Genomic DNA, 14,416 nt, shown 5'->3' on the forward strand with positions numbered 1-14,416 from the left:
ATTTAAGTTTAATAATGAAATAATTTATTTTTGGTTTAATAATATAACATTTTATAAAGATAATAATTAAGTATTCTGTTAGAACTCAATGATTATACTAATTATATTTTAGATTTTTTATATTTAAAAATGAGAAGTTTTTCATGTATTTGATTGTATTTATCTGCAGTTAGTTACACGAGTTCAGATATGAGATGAAATCGGATAGGAATGAAATCGTTTAGGGATGAACGGATTTAAGAGTTTTTAATAGAATTTTTAAGAGTTTTAGCTAAATGTTTTATAAGATAGTATAAATTATGAGATTTTAGTTGTTAAAAATAAAAGTATTATTTAATTATTTAAAAAAATACAATAATGAAACCGAATATTATTTTTATCATAAACATATATTATTTTAGCAAGGAGAAAGTAACAATTAATAAGAAGAAAGTTTGGGAAGAGGAAAGGGGTGAGTATAAATTATAATGTGTGGTTAGTTTCCCTTCCAGCGGGGCGGGGAGGGGAGGGAAGGGGAAAGGAAAGGAAAGGAAAGGAAGAGAAAGATAAAGAGATAGAAGAGTATGAAGGGCATGGCGATGGCAGGCGTACCTTTAGCAGCACCTCCGGCCTCCGCCTGCATCACTCACAAGCAATCCAACATCTTCTTCTCGTCTACGCCTTTGAATGATAAACGAACATTTATGACTACTTGTTCTTCTTCTTCAAGCAGCAGAGGGAAGTCACGAAGCGTTAGGGCAATCAAAGAGGAAACACAGAGTGAGAGTAGTTCACCAGATGATGTAACTCAGAAATACGGTCTTGAAGCTGGTTTATGGAAGGTATCTGCTTCTATCCATTTTAAAATTGGTGTCGATTTGAGAAGATAACTTACTTTTTGTAGCAAAACGATTGGGATGGAGGGAGTATCATGAAGCAAAGGTCTTTGTAACATACATGCTTACGGCCATTACCTTTTCCTTTGACATTTTTCTTACCACTAGTTTTACTTTTTTCTATAACCATGAAAATCAGCAGCACAAAGGAGGTTTACTTTCAAAAATACAAAGAAAAAAGTTGTAGAGAATGTCGAGGCACATATACGGTATCGGGTATGGTCGTGAGATTGTTTCCGTAGTGTTGTAGAATCATCATGATTCATGCTTTAATACTTGTTCATGTCCATATGTTTCCTTTTTAAAGCATCATCATGATTCATGCTTTAATACTTGTTCATGTCCATATGTTTCCGTTTTAAAGCATCATCGTCGTTATGAGTGTCGAAGAAAGTCCTGGAGAACCGTATTCATATTGTTTGTCCAGGTTTCGGATCAAACTCCGTCCTAGAAACTTACTAAATAAGTGATAGATTATTAAGTTACTACTAGACAATTGTAGTCGTACCAACAAGAAAGAATTAAAAATCAATTATACTTCTACGAAAATAAGCACAACGTATTATTGTGTTTCAAATTCTTTTCTAGCGGAAAAAGATGATAGATAGGTGTTTTTGTAGATATTTAGCTCAAAGGGGGAAGATAACAAGATGGAGAAATCAAAAGGAGAGCAAGCCAAAGAGCTGTTGACCAAATATGGTGGAGCCTATCTAGCCACCTCGATCACTCTCTCTTTGATCTCCTTTTCACTATGCTATGCCCTCATTACTGCTGGTGTTGATGTCCAATCCTTGTTACAAAAGGTATACATACAATTTTTTGAACATATATATTTCCCATTATTGTTGGTAATAACTATAAAAATCAAACTCATCTCATGGGTCCTGAAGACAACAACTATAAGCATCTTCAGTTTGCAAGGCATGAGCCATTTTTACATGTAAGAAACTCATGTATGTTTCTTTGTAGGTGGGGATTTCAGCTAATGAAACTGGAGAGAAGGTGGGGACTTTTGCATTGGCATATGCTGCACATAAAGCTGCATCGCCTATAAGATTCCCGCCTACTGTAGCACTCACGCCGATTGTTGCTAGTTGGATAGGCAAGAAAGTTGATAAAGATAATTAGCTGAATGAATCATATATTCTATATGTAAATGCATTTGCTACCGGCTTAATACACTGTAAATCTATTGGATTCATAGGCAACACAAAATCCATAATGAGCCTGCAAATTTGCTAATGACAATACTACTAAGTTACTAGCTAGTAGTGCAAAACATGCAATCATCCTCTTTTGTTGCTGCTATGTTACAAAGGCTACAAACTCTTCAACTATTTACAAAACACTACCCCTATTTTTATTAATCAGCAAGGAGCCATCCTTCATGCCATACCATACCACACCTGTACTTCTCACATTTGAGTCATCTTGTATTTTGGAGAATAAGATTGTAAAATCTTACCCTGTAGGGTTTGCATCAGAATGCATTTCTGAAGTTGGTGTTTGGGGATGTGGGGTGGTGACAACAGGCATGTCGTAGTCATTAGGAAGCATGCCCATATCGTTCCATTCAACACTAGCTATTGGCTCAAGAGTCAGGGAAAACTACTTCTACCATAATAATGAACTAAAACAAGTGGTAGAAAGAGTATAAACAAACAAGAACATGGAAATAAAAGGATACATTCCGTTCTCCACATGTCAGTAATGCTAACATCGGCATCTGATAAAAGCCAGTAGTCTGCATCACTCTGCAAAAACCCAAAGTAATGCTTAGTAATCCCCAAGTGATTTTGTTGTCGGGTTTGAAATGAGACAAGTATGATTGCTGCCTTCATGGCTCATAAAAGATACAAACTTACGTCAATATTTGGAACAATCTTCATAATCCCACTAACAAAGTCTTCTGATGCATTTACATCTGAACATGCTTGAGTGTCTGTTGTTTGCATCCCAACCCCATGTTCTTGGCTCGCCTCCATTGCTGTTTCTGTAGTCGGATTCTCAATCATCTCCATCATTGAAGGTATGCTTGAGTTCGGCTCAGCACGATTCATCTCCTCAAGCTTCTCTTCAAATTGACTAAACAAACAAAATGAACAAATACAATACACCAAATTAATGTTTCAGCAAACGATTGATTATCATACAAACACAGAAAGCTACTCAATTGTTGATCAACACTCTCATCCACATTCCGACATAACAATGAAGGTTTATGTTTTTGCACAAGAAAGAAAGGGTTCAATATGAATAAGAGATATATGAGGCGAAGGGTTTGGTCGTATGAGCATAGACCCTGGATGTTCAATTACCACACCCAAGGGATAGGAAAGCTTTAAGAACAAATACCTAAACCTAATGGGTAATTTATTTAGACTTGGTGTCTCATGGAACACTAGGTTTTTTGAATCTTGGTAGGTGCTATCAACTCCTCAAGTGTCACGCCTGCAGGCCAAAAGGCCTGAAATTTGTCTGACCACGTGGAGGAGCATTTTGCGTAAGATGATAGATACCACTGTTATTAGAAAAAGAAAAGGGAAAATGTTGTACCTGACAAGGTAAACATCTATAGGGCCCATAGTGCTCCTTAGAACTATTCTGTATCTCCTTTGAGGATAGTCAACAGCCTGATTATTGAAGAAAGGTTTCCATAAGCTCTATTAATCATATCATTTCCTTAATACACTCTTAAATTACCTCATCAGGATCTGGAACTTCTAGAGTAGTGCCATGTGGGGCTTTAATTGCAATCAAGGTTTCTTCCTGAACCCAACAAAGAAAAAAGTGCTTTTATTGAAAGGTAAAGCTTCCAAATTACTTGGATTATGACCCTGGACAATGTAAAACATACCTGGAAGCAGGGTAGGCTCTTAATATCTTCTTCAGTGACAAAAAGCCACCTACAAAATAAATAATGCAGGTGGGTGGGTATGTATGTTGATATGAACAATCTCTTTCCATTTGAGATAAATCTACATATTATAAATTTTAGCCTGACTGGCCTAGTTCCATCAAGATAAGTTATTGACACGTTTACAGAACCAGAAATGCATAGATAAGAAACTTGTACTTTTGATTGTTTTCATCTTCACTCAGGTCCCTCAACCTCTCTTGCATGTCTCTGGCAGTTTAACAAAGTACAAGCATTAGCATTACTAAAAAGGTGATAAGTTTTCTTTGTATAAATCACATGTAATAACCTTGTTTGCTCATCTAATCTAAGCTCCTCCACTGAAAGATTTTCAACTTCTGCCTGCCATGGAATAAATTAACTTTAAAAGATCAGATTAATAACAAATATGAGTGATATGAAGATGAAGGTGATTAACTATATATGACCACTCATGGATTAATTAAATGCAAATATTGTTATATAAAGGCCACTCACAGATAGAAATACTGCTAAACCATACCTGTAAACTAGTAATATTCTCATCAACCTCCCCCGTTGATGCATCAAGTCCCCTAGTGTATCAATCAATTTGTCAGAATGTACCAAGAGATGTAATAAACCATAGAGGATACAAGAAACATTCCATACTTCCATTGAATCCTATTCTTCAGTTTTTTCTCTATGAGACCAATTCCTTCTAGCACATTTGTTATATCATAGATCCGCCTCTTCTGTACCTGTACTAATACAACCAACTCAGTTAACAAAAGCTAACAGAGTGCTTGGAAAGATGAAAAATATGATTACCTCTAATGTTTCTGCTGCTTTATTTAAATCAAGAATACCATCTTCTGCATGCTTGATAAGGTTGATGAATTTCTTTGTTAGAAGACCTGATTTTATAAATCATGGTCAATGCTCATTTACACAAAGATGGCAACAGGTATACTCTGCTCTGGAAATGATTTTAAAGAGAGATGAAAAGGTTGCAGCACTCTATGTATTACCTAGAGAGCTATCATAACGACAGGGACCAACTGGAGTAAGATTATTTCCTGATGGAGAATCTGCATAATTCACACAATTTCTCAGATGTTCTGTTTTGCAACAACAATTGATTATGATGTTATAAATACTTTATTTGAATCTGTTATACCCCGGGTATTATAGCCAATTCAATTCTAGTAGGCTATGGTACAAGTGTTTACTGCTGGGGTACAAGTAGGTGAAGCAGGGTAGATTGCCGGTTACTTAGTATAAATAAGAGGGCTTGAGATGAGGGAGGCATCGATTCCTGTTTTATGAACACTTCGGGCGTGAGTCCTATGGAGAGATTCTGGCCTCTCGAAAGCCAGAAAACCCTCTTGTAAGCATTCGATTGATGAGAAGTATTTGGTTTCCTTTGAATTCACTTTTTGATTTTCCCAGTGTACATCAAATGGTATCATGAAGACTTTGTACATAATGCTCACCAGTATTGGTTGCAGAAGTTTGAGATCCAGCCCTGTTGCACTTTCCAATTCTTGGAATTTTCTGTGCTTTTGACAATTTTCCAGACATGGGGGTCTGTAGAGGACTGCTAATGGCTAACGCGTTTCCAGGATTGGGGTTCTGCTCATTAGATTCGGCTTCAAATGTTGCTGCATCCCCTTTCCTCTTTAATAGCTGACAAATAATTATTTAAGCATGTATCACAATCAACGTGGTTAAAGTTTACAACATATTCATAGGAAACAAACTCTCTTATCAATGATAGCAAATAGATAATAATCGACCATCTCAATACTGAAGGTGAATCGTATGTACGGAAAGCATCTTATTAGACATTTAAATAATAATAATTGGAGCATGTGTGTTTGGCTAGCTAACAGTTCAGTCATGAATGAGTGCAGTTCTAGCTCCCACACCTAGAAGACATAATATCTATTCTCTACCAAAGACCAGGAACACATGGCCTTATGCTTGGGCAGCAAAGCATTCTAATATTGTCCACAAAAAGAATGGCAAAACAGCTCGAAAAGGCATGAGCATAAGAACAACATAAAAGAGAGAATAATATCAAATGAATAGTAAAAAGCTAAAATTATATTCTACTGCAAGCAGCTATAATTCATTGCATTTGAACAAAGGCCATATAATAATATTTCAGTAAAAGGCTAAATGCACAAAATAGCAATCTCCTTAGGCCAATTCTCATTTTAAGCAATGTACGTTTTTTGCAAAATAGCAACAAACTTTTTATTCTCTTCCATTTTAGGCAACAAATTACCTAGAAACCTGTTAGATGCTGCATGGCACCGGGTTGCCATATAACAGTTAATGAGTCGCTAACACAGTTTGTGTGTCAGCAAAGGTAACCGAGTAAAGGCATTCCCAGTGATTTATCGTCTAAAATGGAAGAAAACAAAAGTACGCTGTTACTGTGAGTTAAAAAAAGAGCAAATTGTCTAAAACAGGAATAAACCTAAAGTTTGTTGCTATTTTGTGCATTTAAACGCTTCAATCAATGCCAAACAAGAATAAACTTAAAAGTATGTTGCTATTCTATGTATTTAACCCTTTAATAAATGCCCAGAACTGAAGCATGAAAAAGGCAGAGCTTCAGTAGCAGAAGGTTTACATCCCCATCAAACCGCCTCAATAAGAAGTTGGAACAGGAAAAGGATCCCATATATTCGGCACCATTCATCTGATCATGTTTAAGATCCCCCATTTATCACTCTACATAAGAACATCCCATATAGTGTTTTTCAACTAACAACTTAGCTGGTCAAGCCTGCATCAAAGCCCTCATCCATAGACCCCCCTCCCAAAAAGAAATCCTCTTGACCTTTTCCATATTCTGTGTGTAACTCACCAAAGTCCCCAAAAACAAAGAGAACTCCATCTGGACTTGGAAAACCTTTGCACACTTCCATTACCTTGTTGGAAGGCCTACACCCATGGAAACTGTCTACCTAAGACTGTCCCTTATAAGTATGTGTGTATCTAAAATACATGCATGTTCGATTCGGACCACTCCTTTTAGATGGTGTGAGTTGGGTATGTGTCAAGGCAGATCCAAGCCACACAAGAAACTAATGTGTACCCAATGCAGATATAGCAGTCTAAGTGTATCACGAGTAACTATGCTTTGCAGGTTGGGCTTTAGTAGTCCAAAGCTACCTGAGAAGATGAAAGGTGTACTGATTATTGCATTTTATAATGGAGGAAATTATATGGAAGAAGAAAACTAGCTTATCTTGCATGTAGGAAGGAATTAGTCTTTAGTGTGGATCCCCATCATGTGATTTAAGGACCAGTTGAGCTTGGCTAGATTGAGTTGGAATTTTACTATTCTGACCTGCAGTATGTGTGCTCAAGTGCAATTGACTAGATATTTAAAAAATCCACTAAGAAACTCTTAACATATAATAAAAGAAAGAATCCAGTAAACAAGAATCACACTTTCATGTGTCGATATAAAAAATAAGAGTAGGCAATAAATCACTTCAATATCTCATTATCTCCGTCACTATATACTCCAGTGGGATAATAATTGCAAGTACAGAGACAGTAAGAACCTAATGATATATGGGAGGTTACTTTTGCAAGTGCAAATGACAGAAAAAAATAATGCTTGCATTGCATGGGATCAGCAATGTCAGATTTCATGCAACTGGAAATACAGCTTGATTCAAAATTTAAGCACAGAAGGGACTAGATTAACTTCTATTACCAACAAACTTCCTACCATGGCTATAATACTTTACCATGAGATACAGATACATATATTCTAAGAAGCTAGCCATGGTATATACTTTTAAATATATCAGCTACTGCTACAATAAAATAAGAAAATAAAAATTTCCTTGGAGAGGCTACTACAAGTAGACTAACAAAACAGAAAGGAAAATCTAAAATATACTACTTGATTATCTACCTCAACATTCAAATCTCCCATAATCCCAACCTAACAAGTTACATCACATCTATTCGAATACAAGAAACCACTATTATCCTACCAAAATACCTTGTAATTTTTATGGACCCTGTCATTTGATATTTCATTCAAGAATACTCTTGTTCCTGTTACATATGGTTGAGAATTAAAACGTGAGCACTAAAAGCCATTGACTGTGTTCTAAGTCCTTAGCTTCTTGTGGATGATCTCTGGCATATGATCTAGTCCTCTTATCAATAGATAACCAAAATGATTTTTGTCAGTTTTTCCATGTTCTTGTTTTACAAGAACATCCAAGTTCTATTCAGAGGGTCAGGAGGTAAGAAAGAAACACTTTTGTCTTGTCTTATGAGTTATGACATTCTCCTCGAAACCAGCTTCTGCAAGTTGTTTTCAGTATTCACTTGTATACCCCCAATTCCTACCATTTTATCTTACCGAGCCATATGCTCCTCTTTTCTGTCTAATACAGGGGTGACATAAGCTTTTCTTACATATCGTATGTTGATTCTTAATCCATTACATTATTGATAATGTTGCCCCCGCTCCTGCTAGCAGCACTTACCCACTCTGTTTACTGCACCTTTTTCGTTTAAGGTTTAATCCAACCTTGTTTGTGTAGCATGTGGTTGATTCTTCTTTCCAAAAGGGTAAAGCTCAACTTAATATCAAAACTCTCAAGATAAAATTAATTGAGATTTTCTTAAAATGATTTTAGAATATATACTGACGTGATTATGGTAGTAGAATAACACGGAGAATATGTTTTTTAATAACTAGTAGTAGCAAAAACATTAACTAGTAGATATGGAGATTACAATTAATGCATGGTAAAGTGGTAACTAGTAAGCAGCCACCAAAAGGGCATTGACTCCACTGTTTAAGGGTCTAAACAGTATATAACACAAGTTTCTCAATGTCAGCCTCTATACACAAAATGCATGAGGAAGAACCACATATACTTTATCTTAATATGACCATGATATAATGCACCGCCACCAGCTGTTGCTCCCTCCTAATCACAAGCAGTCCCCAGCACTAGACTATTGTCGTTTGTATTTGATACACAAGGTCATTCAAGTTGTGTGATATTCCAGTGGTTCTTGGAACTGCTCAATGAATGATCTCTGTTTATAGTTGGCTTCTCAGCCTAGACACAATAGTGGATGAAATATCCTGAACTCTGCTAAGCAGTAAGCTTAAGTAAATTATTTCACTCCTGTCAGAAACTACACTTTTCCCCTTTTTCTCATTCATGAAGGTTGTGACTATACAACTTCTGGCTTAGTACACAATGGAACAAATGAGCTTTATCCTTCCGGATTTTCAATTCTCACCTCAAAGTTCTATTAAAGCTAGATAACCCCTGAGCATCACAATTTATCCTTTCCAGCCATAAAAAATCATTGTGAACATATAATGTCAATCTCCTGTTAAAAGGTGGTAAGCATGTGGATTGAATAAAATATCAACTCAATGGAACTTGATCCATACCCTCAGACTCCTTTTTCTCTTGTGAATCTACAAACTTTGATCTCTTCTAATCAAGGTTCTTTTTGAGCTTGGTTAATCCAACAACAATTGAAAATGGTGAACAGAAGAAACAGTACATTGATTCACCTTAATGTGTACACTTCAAAGATATGATCATACATAGCCTTCCAATGAAAAGAGTGACAATTTGTGAACTTTGTTATCTCTTGACAATCTAACAAGTCCCCTTCCACTAACTAAATATATGATTCTTCAATAAGTTGGCTCTTGAAGATATCTGTATATGAGATTTGATCTCCATAATATCTACCAACTTATACAGACACATTGTTACCAAGAAAGATAGTAGATATCACACCTCCAATTCACAAAAAGCTGATCAAATTCAAGCATAGTGCTAGGACTTAAACTAAATCAAGGTCTTTTTCGTATAGAAAGAGAATTCAGACATAATTCCTTCAATGAAACTGGAATAGCCCATAAGTTGCCCATGTTTGCATGTAGGCAGAGTAATCCTAGTTAAGCACTTTGTTTTGATGGTAATGATCCTTGGGAGTCAATTTAAGTAAGAATCTTGTAACAATAATTTGGACAAAAACAAAAATAGCACTAAAATCACATATCCGTCTTCACATTGAAATGAATACCACAAAATTAAAATATCCAAAAAGGAAAAAAAAACAATCCCCTTAACATAAGAGAGTAAATAGATCAGATCTCCAAAATTATGATAATATAGGAAAGAAGAACCAACAGACAGATAAAAAGTGGAAATTACGGTCTATGCTTACAGGAGATTTTACGACTATGGCTTCGGATTCATGATGCCCTGCAGTAGTTGATGAGGAGGTGGAGAATCGATGATAGTCACCGAAGGGCGGCGGCTTCATTGAGGTGAAAGGAAGCTGACGTTTTAAGAAGGGATGTTTATGATTATGCTGCTGTTGCATGATCTGGCGCAATCGTTGACTAATTCGAAGCAAATCAAAAGCAAACCCCAGTGAATTTGGATGTAATTTGAGTAGAATTGAGAAAAGCGATCGATGAGGCCCTCTTTTCGAGGTTTTTTGGGGGTTTTACAGAGTGATCGAATCTGTGTAGAGAAATTGAATTGGGCGGGAAAAATGAAAAGGGATCGTTAGAGATCTGGTTGCAGGTGGAAGAAGAAGAAGAGGAAGAAGTGAAGAATGATTGGAAAAAGCGGGAAGAGAGAGAGAGATAGAAGACTACAAAAGGAAGGGAGGAAGGAGGGAATTTGGTTCGGATATGGATGTGGAGGGAACCTCTCCATTTTCCTTTTGGTATTACACTTGCAATTCTTTAAGAAATAAAAATATAATATTTTACTTGAAATATAGTAATTTTTTTTATTAATTACTTTCTTCGTCTCAAATAATTAAGCTGACATTTGTTTTTTTTTAAAATATTAAAATCTGAAGTCTGATTTCAATTCTCATTTATAAGAGATGATTCTGAAGTCAGAAATATGGATCACTAAGATTATTTGTTTTTACGTATGAAGTCTGAAATCTAAATTTGTTGTTCTTCCTTTTTGGTTTATAAATTTGTCTGGTTTCCTTTAAAAAAAAAAAGTCTGAAATCTAAATCGATCAAATTAGTATAAAAATATAAAAAATAAACAGTTTTTACATGTGATAATCGGGTCCTAGTTATGCACCTGAGATAATTGTTATGTGATTACCTTGATTATATGATCACATGAATAACTGATTAATTGTTATAATTGATCATGTAGATACATGCTTACATGAGTTTAATATGTGAGTATATATTTTCATACATGGGAAGCATGCATAGGTGATGATAAATATGCATATGTATGTCTTTATTAGTATTAGTGTCCAATAAAAATATAAATGGGGCGTAGCCAAGTGGTAAGGCAACGGGTTTTAGTCCCGTTATTCGGAGGTTCGAATCCTTCCGTCCTAGAGCATATTCATTGTATCTGAATACGGCTTTTTTGTTCAACAAGATTCTGTTTCAAGGCCTAATATTGGATATAATATAATTCTTCTTTCTTTTTTTATTTTGAATGATTATTTTCGTAATCATATCTCAGTTTTTCACAAAGTGAACTAAATCTGGTTCAAATAACATCCAAATGTAACTGAATCCTTTTGTGATCCATATGCATAGTTATATGGTGGGTGGGTGTATATTATTATTATGCATTCATGAGAGTTTTAAATCATAAAATACTTCTTATGGGGTGCATATGTGTGCTTGCATGTGTATGCATGCAAGCATGCATAAAAGAGGTATACAAAGGGTTTAAAGTTGGGGAAGAAAAGGGTTCCTACCATTTTGGTAAGTTGAGAAAGATTTGTGAATTGCTTGTCAATTTTTGGTAAGTTGAGAAAGATTTGTGAATTGCTTGCCAATTTTGGAAGTAAGTCTACAATCAAGAAAATAGATTTAAAGTGTTATTTTTTCTTCTTTCAAATTTTAATTTGTTGATCATTTCTCTCATTAATTTGATGATAATCTCTTTTACCTTTCGAAGTATTATTGTTTCTGTCTTTTCAGTTCCAGCGATCATCATTGAGTCTGTTCAGTGATCGTTAAAACACGCATTGTAATCCTTCAGTGAATGTCGAAAACTGAAACTGAAGATTAGTGACTGGCGTGTTCGTGATCTGAAGCGGTATTCAGTGATTATAACATGGTCAACATATGTGTGAAGACTGCACAAGCCTCAGTGAATGCTGAAGAGACCTACAACGTTATTCCAACATTCAGCGATCAAATGAAGTTTGCCATACACGATTGTTTTATCTTCTCCTTCCACACACAAAGGACAAACCCATACCCTTTCAAGAGTATAATATTGCACGGAGCCGACTAGTCGACTCCAGTGCTCACCAACTCTATGAAAGGATGTCTGCTCATGAATAGATAATAATACTATTCACTGTTGCAAAGGACAAACTTTCCTCTTAAAGCTTGATGCGTGTTCTAACCCTTCTGATTTGCGTTTAATGCAATGGGTATAAATAGCTAAGTGTTCTCCTCATGCACAACATCTATCTACAACACTCAAAAGAACACATACGCTTATCTTCAAGCAAGTTAGAATTTCTCTCAAAATTCTAAAGTTCTTACCCAATAAGAACATCTTTCTGTCTTTTTCTTTTCGACAAATTTCTTATATTTTTGCTAAGTATATTTGTGTGTAATCTTATATTGTTTTAGGTAGGTTATTTTTACCTTTTCTATTTCCGCAAACAATCTGTAAAAAATATGTATTGATCATTCTATATCAATATATATTTTTAAATATGAAAGTTTTATGTATTTGTATTCATCCCCCCCCCCCTTCTACAAATTGTTCCTCTAAACTCTTGTAGACCCAGCTTCAACAAGTGGTATCAGAACAATGTTTTCTTCTCGTACTGTTTAGTTGTTTATCTGCATTTTATTATCTCTTCTTTCTCTAGATTACTGCTTTACAAATGGCATTACAAAAAACAAACACAAACTTTCACGATAATGGCTCTCTTGCCAAACCTCCCCGATTTATAAGAGACAACTTCAGTCTTTAGAAAAATCGGATGTCTCTTTTCTTGGAAGGTGTGGATCCTGAGATCCCACACTATATAGAGAATGGACCTTATGTTCCATACGCTATATCTCCAGTTGTTCCTGAAACAGCTACGACTGCCGCGATTTTTGAACGGCAGATTCCTAAGCTCCCTCATCAATAGAGTGATGAAGACAAGAAGAAGGTGGCTATTGTTGGTCCCTTGAGGGTCTACAAGAAGAGTAAAACAGTTTGTAGAAGGGGGGGGGGTGATGAATACAAACACAATATTTTTAAATTTAAAATATATATTGATAAAGAAGATCAATACAGATTTTACAAGATTGTTTGCGAAAGATAAGGTAATAAAAACTTATCTAAACAATCTTTAATTACACACTTAATCTTAGCAAATACAAGAGAAGAAATGCTGTAGAAAAGATCCTTTACTTAAGCTAGAAAATGCTTGAAGTAAGAATTAGGGTTAGAGAGTGAGTTGCTCGCACTCTGCATGGAGAAGAAACACTTCTATTTATACCCAGTGCATTAAATGAACATTTAATGCAATATGGTAGGTTTAGAGTGCGTGTCAAGCCTTAAGAGGAAGGCTTATCCTTTGCTACAGTGAATAGTACAAAAAGCACTATTCATTAGCGCACATCCTTACATAAAGTTGGTAGACAATAGAGTTGACTAGTCGGCTCCGTACCGTACCAACCTTCGTAAGGGTATGGTTTTGTCCTTTATGTGCATAAGGACAAGACAACACAATCGTGCTAGGCAAGCTTCCTTTGATCGCCGAATGCTGGAATGACCTGAAGGTCTCTTCATCATTCGCTGAAGCTTGAGCAGTCTTCACAAATATGTAGACAGGTTTGTAATCACTGAGTACCGCTTCAGATCACGTACTCGCCAGTCTCTAATCTTCAGTTTCAGTCTTTGACGTTTGCTGAAGGTTCTTTGGTGTGAGTGTTGTATTCTTGAAGTATCGTTGTCTCTGATGAATTTACAATGCAAGTTCTTCAGCGATCACTGAACATGCTCAATGAAGATCGCTGGAACTGAAAAGACAGAAAGATAAATACAACGTGTAAGTGAAAAGGGATTATCATCAAATCACTGAGAGAGAGGATCAACAATCTCCCCCTATTTGATGATAACAAGATAACATAAAGAAAGTTATCTTATCAAATAATAGTAAGGAAAAGTTAAATATAAATAGTAAGGAAAAGTTACATATAAAGTACATGTCCCTTTTTACTATTTTGGGATCTTTTTTAGTTAGTAAGTCTCAGCTTGAGAATTTTTCTTAAGTTATATCTAAGAATAATTATAAGTACGGAAACTGAAACTGAAAGCTTATTCACTGACTTATAGATTGTCAGTGAATGTAAAAAGTAACACTGGAACTCATAGACTTGTGTCCCTATTACTTTTTTCAGGGATCTTTTTCAGTGAAGTACATGGAATGCTCATTTTATTAATCATTGGAAATACTACAATTATTACAGTACATGTCTAGTGCTTACAGATTATAAGTACAATCACTGAAAGTAGACATAGTACAAGAAGTTACAAGGAAAAGTGGATTGTTGTTACAAAGAGAAACTATTCTAGAACTCTTAGATCTATGTAACTAGGTACATTTTCACCAAGTTTTCTTC

General features: G+C 35.5%; 2 protein-coding genes across 3 annotated transcripts; one reads left to right on the plus strand and one right to left on the minus strand.

The window, feature by feature from the left end:
* The first annotated feature begins 420 nt into the window (after positions 1 to 420).
* LOC112508799 lies at positions 421 to 2,164 on the plus strand. Its single transcript, XM_025113572.1, has 3 exons — positions 421 to 821; positions 1,496 to 1,678; positions 1,845 to 2,164. Exons 1-3 carry the CDS (start codon positions 564 to 566, stop codon positions 2,001 to 2,003), a joined length of 600 nt encoding a protein of 199 aa, XP_024969340.1. The 5' UTR covers positions 421 to 563; the 3' UTR covers positions 2,004 to 2,164.
* Positions 2,073 to 10,391, minus strand: LOC112508791 (transcription factor E2FB). Of its 2 annotated transcripts, none has more exons than XM_025113548.1 (14): positions 10,003 to 10,391; positions 5,247 to 5,439; positions 4,782 to 4,841; positions 4,582 to 4,667; positions 4,423 to 4,511; positions 4,295 to 4,346; positions 4,082 to 4,134; positions 3,952 to 4,002; positions 3,733 to 3,781; positions 3,579 to 3,644; positions 3,432 to 3,508; positions 2,741 to 2,960; positions 2,563 to 2,629; positions 2,073 to 2,458 (listed from the first exon to the last, which is right to left on the minus strand). In XM_025113548.1, exons 1-14 carry the CDS (start codon positions 10,159 to 10,161, stop codon positions 2,337 to 2,339), a joined length of 1,344 nt encoding a protein of 447 aa, XP_024969316.1. In that variant the 5' UTR covers positions 10,162 to 10,391; the 3' UTR covers positions 2,073 to 2,336. The 2 variants fall into 2 exon arrangements, with proteins under 2 accessions (XP_024969316.1, XP_024969325.1); XM_025113557.1 differs by having other exon boundaries at positions 2,271 to 2,458; positions 4,423 to 4,505.
* Between the last annotated feature and the right edge of the window lie 4,025 nt (positions 10,392 to 14,416).

Source organism: Cynara cardunculus (genome assembly GCF_001531365.2).
Source record: "Cynara cardunculus var. scolymus isolate 2C chromosome LG 1, CcrdV1, whole genome shotgun sequence".
In the NCBI taxonomy this organism is placed as follows: Eukaryota; Viridiplantae; Streptophyta; class Magnoliopsida; order Asterales; family Asteraceae; genus Cynara; species Cynara cardunculus.